The sequence below is a fragment of the Mastomys coucha genome, unplaced genomic scaffold, assembly GCF_008632895.1.
Source record: "Mastomys coucha isolate ucsf_1 unplaced genomic scaffold, UCSF_Mcou_1 pScaffold13, whole genome shotgun sequence".
Classification (NCBI taxonomy): domain Eukaryota; kingdom Metazoa; phylum Chordata; class Mammalia; order Rodentia; family Muridae; genus Mastomys; species Mastomys coucha.
The window spans coordinates 53,866,117-53,875,402 of record NW_022196895.1 but is presented as its reverse complement, the minus strand read 5'-3'; the positions used below and the strand labels follow the sequence as shown (position 1 = coordinate 53,875,402).

General features: G+C 41.1%; 1 protein-coding gene across 1 annotated transcript in view; it reads left to right on the top strand.

Annotated features, from left to right (window-relative positions):
• Fbn2 (fibrillin 2) overlaps positions 1-9,286 on the top strand; it is a 211,239-nt gene that overhangs the window by 158,405 nt on the left and 43,548 nt on the right. Inside the window, exons 34-39 of the mRNA XM_031365738.1 lie at positions 356-481; positions 3,671-3,793; positions 4,685-4,807; positions 6,902-7,063; positions 7,779-7,847; positions 8,311-8,436. Of these exons, the coding sequence (XP_031221598.1) occupies positions 356-481; positions 3,671-3,793; positions 4,685-4,807; positions 6,902-7,063; positions 7,779-7,847; positions 8,311-8,436 (729 nt within the window). The remainder of the gene's footprint in view (positions 1-355; positions 482-3,670; positions 3,794-4,684; positions 4,808-6,901; positions 7,064-7,778; positions 7,848-8,310; positions 8,437-9,286) is intronic.

Below are 9,286 nucleotides of genomic sequence, written 5' to 3'. Positions count from 1 at the left end.
TTTGTTTCCATGTTGTCTCTAATTTTCTTTAAGCCACTTCAGGCTAGGGAACCAGGAAGGTGCATTGCTGTGCTTTTGAATGAATGAATGTAACCCCAGAGCTCTTGGTCCTATCTACTAATACTGATTCATCCATGGGTATGAAGGAGAACCGAGAGAAACCGCATCAATATGTATTCTAGCTGAGTGTTCTGAACACAAGTTGTGGATCTGTGATCTCTGGCCACGCATCCCAACTCTAGCGAATGGGGTCAACCCATTCACACCAACTCCAGCCACTAAAACCGATTTCATCAGGGAAAAAAAAAGTGTGGCAAAACTTGGAACTTAACGGAGATGTCTTTTTATTCTGCAGATGTTGACGAGTGTGCGGAAAACACAAACCTTTGTGAGAACGGCCAGTGCCTGAACGTCCCAGGAGCTTACCGCTGCGAGTGTGAAATGGGCTTCACCCCGGCCTCTGACAGCAGGTCCTGCCAAGGTGGGTCACCATGCTTCCAGTTCACTTTCCAGTTGGATCAGCTACAGCTAAGGAAACCACTAAAGGGGTTGGAATGGGCTCCACCTGGAAGCAGACTGCAGGACACATGCTGTACATATAAAAGCTACTCGCTTAAGCATGGATTATTTTGTGGAATGAGTAATGAGGAAGACTGGCTTTCATTTCTTATGAATTTTTTCTGGCTAAGAACCAATAATTGGAAGTTTGGCCCCATCTCCTCCTCCTCTTCCTCCCCCCTCCTCTCCTCCCCCTCCTCCTTTTCCTCTTTTCCTCCTCCTCCCCCTCCCCTCATCTTCCTCTCCTACCTCCTCCTCCTCTTCTTCCTCCCCTTCTTCCTCCTCTTCCTCCTCCTCCCCCCTTCAAAATTATTTCCTTTTTTCCTCTCATGTCACTCAATGACAGGCATGTGACATGTCTCTTCAGTTTTTAAGTGGTGATCAACTATTGCCTGCGTTGGCTGTCAGTGTTTATCACACTCAGCAAAGTTTGAGTAGCTTGTCTCTGGCATTTCTTTCCATGTTTGAGTCTGCAGTGTGTGTGTGTAAGACTAGGAGCCTCACACATCCTTCAAGGACTTGTTCACCTCAGCTCAAGAGTAAAGCAAAACAAATCCTCTCTCTTTCCTAAAAATGGCACTTTGTGCCCAGAATGCAATCTGTCCAAGAAGCGGGAAACTGGATTCTCTTTCTGCAGTTAGAGATTCAATTCACATTACATGTAGTTTGGGCCACCAGCATGCAATAGGAAAATACAGTAGTAATGAAGAATGAAAAGAAGTTAGTTTTGTTGTGAGACCATGGAGCTTCAACAAAATTTGTCATTCACACAAACCCTAAAAAAATTTTAAAAACATAGGTGACCCCCTCAACTCCAACTTGGGCTCCTGCTCCTCTCCTCCCCCACCCCCAAAGCTAACTATAGGGCAAAGATGTAAGATAAAACAGATCTCAAGCCCTTCCTCTGTCACAGTGTGAAGGACATGGCAAGAACCAGCCCAGACGTACAAGTGCGTCATGAACATCAACCAAACCAAACACAAACTGCACTGGGGAGGCCGAAAGCCAGGCCTCACCCTGCCCCAACCCCAGAAGTAGGCCGTAAAAGGATAAAGTATGCCTTAGTATGCCTTATAGGATTACATAACTATTCAGCAGTGTGGATTGTACCCGTGCATGTGGGAGATGGAGGTCATCGGGGAAGATGACATTCTTTTCTGATTTGTATCCTTTGGAGTTTTGAGGACTGACAGTATCAAGGCAGTGTTTTCGCATACCCTACTTTACACAAATGCCATATTAGGATAAATGAGATGCTTTTGATTAAGCTCACTAAAGAGTGAAGTGTGTGCTTGAAAAGAAGACCCATTCTCTCTCCGCCCACGGACTGCCAGCAGTCTGGTTGTAACCTTCGTGAGGAAACCATCGCTCTCTCTCCTTAGAGGACAGCTTTCCTGTCCCAGAAAAGGACAAGATACATTTGAATATTAGCTGACCATTGAACACAACTTGAAGGGCACCTTAAACGGAAGATGGTTGAAACAAATTAGTGTAACTATTTTAAATGACCAGAGAACCCTTTTCAATTTAAGATACAACTGTTTCAAAATGGCAGTGTGAAATGTCTTGTCTAGAGAACTTGAAAAATGGCTCAGCAAGTAAAGGGCCTGCCAACAAGGCTGGTGGCATGAGGTCTGTCCACGGGACCCACGTGGTGGAAGGAGAGAGCTGATTTCCACAAATCATCCTCTCACCTCTGTACACAAGCCATGACATGCACACACATGTGCATGCACACACATACACTCACACACACACACACATAGACACACACACACACACAGACACACACACACATAGACACACACACACAGACACACACACACACACACACACACAGACATACACACACTAAATAAAAGTAATATTTAAAAATCATCCATAAAGAATCATTTCCTTAGAAAAGAATGACTTTTCTAATCTAGCCTAAAATGTCGTGGACGGGCTGCATCCTCTCAGTTATTGGGCAGTTTACATATTAAAATCTCCACCCTCTTTTGAGGGTACAAGCACATTATTTCTACAGCCCTGTTTCTACTCCATGTTGTGCCTTTGTTTACGCATACATGCGAGAGTGATAACTTCCCACTTATTGCCCTTGGGCTTCAGCCTCATGAACTAGCTTCATTAGCTGAATTTCTGGTGTTAGTGGAAATATACATCTTAGATTTTTATCTCTGATTACATGGATATGTGTGTGGTGGAGTAGGGCGGTTTGTGTGCATGAGAGTGTGGGTGCCCATGGAGCCCAGAAGAAAGAGTCAAATCCCCAAAGCTGGATTTACACCTAATGGTGAGTCACTGCTAGGAATCAAACCCAGGTCCTCTGGAAGAGCAGTACAGTCTTAACTGCTGAGCCGTCTCTCCAGCTCTGTTAGTAGAGGCATTTTAATAAGATATGTAGAAATGTATGGGTAATGAACTGAACTGTGTTATTTCATGTTATAGGGAACAGCGTTCTTCTCTAAGTGTTTAGAAATGCTTTTGTGGTAATAGGTCAGGTTATAAAATAAGCAAAAATTTTAAAGTATTAAAGATCTTTTACCGATGTATTTAATATCTAGTGTTGTGTAATTTTTCTATTTCAGTTTGCCACTTACAAAATGTGTACTGCTTGCCCTAGTCAGGTAGAACCTTTTCATTGGTTTTTGCTTTTGAAAACTTCACTCATTTGATGGGTTTGCATTTAATTTGTGTATTTTGCTAATACTGTCTAAGCTGGTTCTTCCTATTTGAGTATATTGTAATTCAAACAGTTATAATAGTTATATAACAGTTATAATATTAGACGTACAGGTATGGGATGGAGCTCAGTGATAAAGTGCTTGCCTAGTATGTGAGAATCTCTATGTTAGGTCCCTAACGCTGCAGAAGGGGATAAAGTATAAGCTACCCACTGAGCCAAAATAGTTCTTGTTTTATATCTTTCTTGTCCTATGCATAAGATATATTAACAATTTATACTATTTCTAAATCTAGGAAAAAAACAAGAGGGAAAAATGTTAGAGCTTATAAATACCTGAGACCTTAGAAAAATGCATTGTTACATATTACAATCTTTAAATATCTTTGTAAACAAGTGATGACGTTATAATATTTTTTTTGTCTTCAGATATTGATGAATGCTCCTTCCAAAATATCTGTGTCTTTGGCACATGTAACAATTTGCCTGGGATGTTTCACTGTATCTGTGATGACGGTTATGAACTGGACAGGACAGGGGGAAACTGTACAGGTAATGACAGCCGGGATCAACTGTGTTCCCATGGCGTGGCACCAGCACTCCATGCTAAACGTGTCATCCATCGCCTCAAAGATTTCCTGAAATATCTGTACATTAGGCTGTGCATATTTCCAAAACAGAAAAGTACACTCTACACTTTCTACACTGAAACGTACTTGTGTTTAGATAAGCAGCTTCATTATTTAAAACGAAAATAGTAATGACATACATGTGTGTATGTGGATTTTTACATATGTATCACATCTCTTATTTTTTTTTTTTATAAAATTTACTAAAAACAACCTTGCAGATAAAAGCCATCACATACCAAAATTAACTAGAACCATGGTCTATGCCTCTCAGAGAGCTTCTATATGGGCTGAAGAGCGATTCTGAACCTGTGGAGGTTCTCACTGGATTCTTTTTTTTTTTTTAAGCACTTAATTTTTCTTCCACAGAATTGCAACTTTTAGTTACTGGTTATTTATTAGGATGTTAAATGACATTGTTGAAAATATCATAATTTTCTATAAGTTCCAGGACTTTTCTACATAGTGAATTTCAAATGAGCCAGGACTATATAGTATAATACTATTGTCCCCCCCTACATTCTGTAAATACACACACACACATAAACACACACACACAATACAGAGAGAGAGACAGAGAGAGAAATACAGAGACAGACAGACAGAGATGCACCATGCATTCATGTACCAAGCATACATAAAATCCTTATCATTACAGAACCTATTTTGGGTTTATGATGAATCTTACTCATCACTCAGCTGAGTCCTTCACATTACCTTTAGTAATTTGGGGAAGAGGTCCACTCAGTTCCTTGGAATAGCACTTTGTATATCAAAGTAAAGATGTTAACACGGGCATCTTAAATGTTCACAGATATTGATGAGTGCGCCGATCCCATAAACTGTGTCAACGGCCTGTGTGTGAACACACCTGGTCGCTATGAGTGTAACTGCCCACCTGACTTTCAGCTGAACCCCACTGGCGTGGGTTGTGTTGGTAAGTGAAAGCTGAGTGAAATAAATAGAATCACATAAAGTTGAATGTTTCAACTCTTGACAATGAGCTATAATATGTATTCGCTTTAATTCATTTAAAGAAGAACAGCCGGTTCCCTTAAGAAACACTCTAGATGATTCTGAGTATAACGCAAAGGACAGTTTTGAGTACAAAACTAAGAAAGGGGGTAGTAGATATTTGCGTGAGTAATGACCAAGTCCTTACTAAAATAAGCAATGATTTTTTTTTCAGTATAGATTTGCTCTTCTATAAACTCTATTTTAAAACTTATTTTAAAATGTTAAAAAGGAGCCACTGAATGCAGATAATAAAGAACAATGATCTTTACTTCTGAAGAACCTATGAACCATAAATTGGTCTGACTTCATATGCCAAAGATATTAACACACTGACTCCTTGACAGATGTATGTAAGATTTGTAGTGATACAGACTAAGAAATAGTTTACTAAATATAAACTATACAGATTTTTAAAAATGCAATCCAAGCTATCAGGAAGCTGAGGCAGGAGGATTGTGTATTAGAGTCTAGTCTGTGCTGCAGAGTATAACCCCATCTCAAAACAAACAAGAACTATAAGCACTTGGGCATCATAGAATTCATACACACTTTGTCCACAGAGCAAGTGTGGTTAGACACTAAATCTCAGATACATGACAAAAATGTCATTTATTAAAATTTCAAATGGACACATTAAAAACTACTTTTTATGAGAACACATGCAAAAGCTACTAGAAGGTCCTTTGAGTGGTCCAGCAGGGGGAAAAAAAAAAGGAATGGAGAATGAAGATTTGAAGGAGGGAAAGCGAAAGGAAAGAATGTTGAATGAGTTCAAACCTAATAGGGGAGGGACCATGAGTTAACTTGGGTCTCTGTACCCGAGATTTGGCAGCCAAAACAAATGAAGTATAACAATGAGAAGCAGCCAGATGGCTGTGCTGTGTGCAGCCAGAAGTGAAAGGTACTTTGTGGACTCATAAAAACTTTCAAAATACTCTGGTTGGGATGAGACCTCTTGGGGGTGGCCTGGCCCAAAACATCTCTTCTGAAGAATTACTTTGGCTACAAAGGCAAAAACAGACTGGACTTGGGCCAATGATGGAAGTCGAGATATGAGTTAGGAAACCATCGCAATAATCCTGGTTTTAAAAGACGCTGATATCGGGAATTCAGGCTAAGGGGAAAGGCAACGGTGGCGTCAATGGTCAGATACATCTTGAAGATAAAGTTATCAAGCCTTATTATTACTGGTGTGGAAGGGGAGTGAGAGTAAAAGGTTAGAAATGGCAGCAAGGCTGGACAGCTAAAAAAAAGTGGTAAGTTCCATCGCTTGAAAACCTCTAAGACTCCGGGAGGAGAAGAAGAAAGGGAGAAGTATCCAGTTTGATTGTTGGGTGTGTTGACTTGGAAATAACTTGTGAAGAAATAAGCAGAAAGGTTAAGAACTCAAGAAAGGAGAGAGTTTTGAACTTGAGGTCATGGGTGGGGTTGGAGGGAGGAGTACTATCTAATGCCAGGGTTCAAGATGATAACTGTAAATAGAGACAAGCAGCCTTCAGAGAGATGTAGCTTGACAGAATCTGAACAATCGGCAAATGTCCCAGTGAAGATGAAAATGAAACCACTGGAAGGTGCGGGTGAAAGGGCAGACTGAGACTGTTAACATGTTTCAGACTTAGTCATATTTGTATGTCTCTGAGATGTGCCTCCACTTCTTCACAAACTCCTGATGCAGATTAGTAATACCCCAGTTTGTATTCACACTACTTGAAATGTCCGGAGTGCCCGGAAGTAAGAACTGCCTTGTTGGCCTTGTTTATACCACGAATATATGGAAATTGTTCTGTGGTTTCTAGTGACTGCTGCTTGTCACCACTTCTTACAGTTGACTTGACCTTGTGACATTTAAAAGCAGAAGTTTATAGAGGGGGGTGGGGGGGATTGTATTATGCTGGGAGTCAGGATGTACCTTCCCTGTCAGTGTGCAAAAATCTTGAACTTTGTCCTTTAAATGTCTCCCCGGGGATTTCTCCCCATGGTGGGGACCACTTTAAGCTCTTCTGTTGCTTTGCAGACAACCGCGTGGGCAACTGTTACCTGAAGTTTGGTCCTCGAGGAGACGGGAGTCTGTCCTGCAACACAGAGGTCGGGGTGGGCGTCAGTCGCTCCTCCTGCTGCTGCTCCCTGGGGAAGGCCTGGGGAAACCCCTGCGAGACATGCCCCCCTGTAAACAGCAGTAAGTATGGAACAGAGAGGAACAAAACACTTCTGCTCCGGGATCGAGAAACAAGTTGCTATGGCACTCCTGGACTGTGGGCCGTGGGAGGGGCGGCCTTACACTGTTGTCGAAAGTTATGCTGAAATCCACCAAGAGTGTTTTATAGAAAAGGAATTTCAGTTCTGTCCTTCTTTTTTTTTTTTTTTCCTATTGTATTTCTCTTTTAAAAAAAAAAGTCATCTCAACCACAATCCAGTCTGGAAGATCATAATATCGACTACTCATGGGATCACAGATGCAGGCCAGTCCCAGTCCTTCTGGGAAGATGTTAGTTCAGGTTCATAAGTGGAGTGTATCCTGAAGTCAATCACAGAGCCCTTTAAAAGAAAACATGTGTTCTGATATGTACAGAACCCAGACCTTTATACCATAAACTCCTGGCAATCTTTTTTATTTACTTGCCAAAATATTTGTAATATGCATTATCTAAAAGGAAGTGTTTTCTTAAAAAAAAAAAACTCACTAAACAAATGACTTTTGTTATCCTACTGCAAGTCATTGAAGTAAAGATATTTTGGAGTAAAATGTGATATACATTATTGAAAATGAATTTAAAAGGGCACAGAAAAATACAGACACCCCTGAGGCTGTGTGATTTGAGCTTAGCAGTGATTGTCTCAAACCGCCCGGATCCAGGAATCCAACCGATTGCTTGCTTTCCATTGTTTTGCAGCTGAGTATTATACCCTGTGTCCTGGGGGTGAAGGCTTTAGACCAAACCCCATCACGATCATCCTAGAAGGTAAGCTCATCGCCAGATGTCATGTAGGCTTGAATAAGCTAAATAAATAGCCTAATTAGAGGGAAGCTAGGACCTGGGACGAAAGTCAGTGTGAAGCAATGCCAGAAGGATTCATGTGCAGAACTGCAGGTAGGCAGTCTGTCACACACATGCTAAGCAACAGTTTTACCAAGAAGCAGCCATCCATTCCCTGCATCTGGTGTTCAGTTGTTGTGAAGAGGAAACCCTTGTTACGTTGTCCCCAGCAAATTACCCACAGCTTGCTTCCATTACTCTCCTCAGAAAACAGCAGGCCTCCAACAAAGGCAAGAAAATCACAGTCAGAATAAACCCAGCACCTAAGGGCATTCATTCCTTTAGGGGCACAGATGTCTGTGGTCCATACAAGATGTCATGTTTGAAAGCCGCAACACTGCCTCTTTGGTCATGATTTTTATCATTAATGGACTGTCTCCTCTTGTAGACATTGACGAATGTCAGGAGTTACCAGGGCTCTGCCAGGGCGGAAACTGCATCAACACTTTCGGGAGTTTCCAGTGTGAGTGCCCACAGGGTTACTATCTCAGTGAGGAAACCCGCATCTGTGAAGGTGAGAAAGCCTGGGATGTTCCCTACCACAGTGTCTGCCCCCTCGTGCTCCTGCATCCTTCAGGAGGGTGGTCCGTTGAGACTGTTAATAGCTTTTTTTTTTTTTTCTTTTTGGAGCAATGCTGTTCACTTGTATAGTGACAAATCCAATTTGTGGCTCATTTGCAATGATTTGTAATGATTTCCCAAAATTTTTTTCTGAGTAAAATGATTGATGAACCACAAATTGAAAATGGAGTTACAATATGAAGGTAGTGAATGCTGACAATTTTAAGTAGGCACAGGCAAATTTCAATGTGACTGTAAGTTAATATTGGTTGATAATTTCTGAATGTCGGATATAATATAAAGAAGTTAGAATGTCGTACAGATTCTTTCTCCCCTCACCCCCCCAACTCTTGTCACACACCAGCTCTAATTTTATTTTTAGGTTATTGCCTCAAGTTCTGGCTGGAGGTATAGCATGAGTGTTTGTGTGGGATGAGGGGCTTGGCTACCTCTAGAGCCAAACATTAAGAGCGCACCATTATTACTTCTGTTGCAGCCTTTAGTTTTGAACTTGTTAGTGAAATGCATCTGAAAGAAATGTGATTTAGTAAGAAAAAGAACCAGTAGCCACCCTGAGATGAGAACCTGGGAGAGGCTTCTAATCTGAAAGGAGGATCTCATAGCCTGCATTCAGTTTAAAGTTTCTGGTAAAATTTAATTCAAATGGCATAGGGGGAAAAACAGACTTCAAAGAAATTCCTCTTGGAGGATGTAAATTTCCACAAATGTATACAGGCATAAGGCATATTTGGTTTTGCCTCTTTAGTCTATTTTTGTAATTCATAGTATTTTTGGATTAGGAG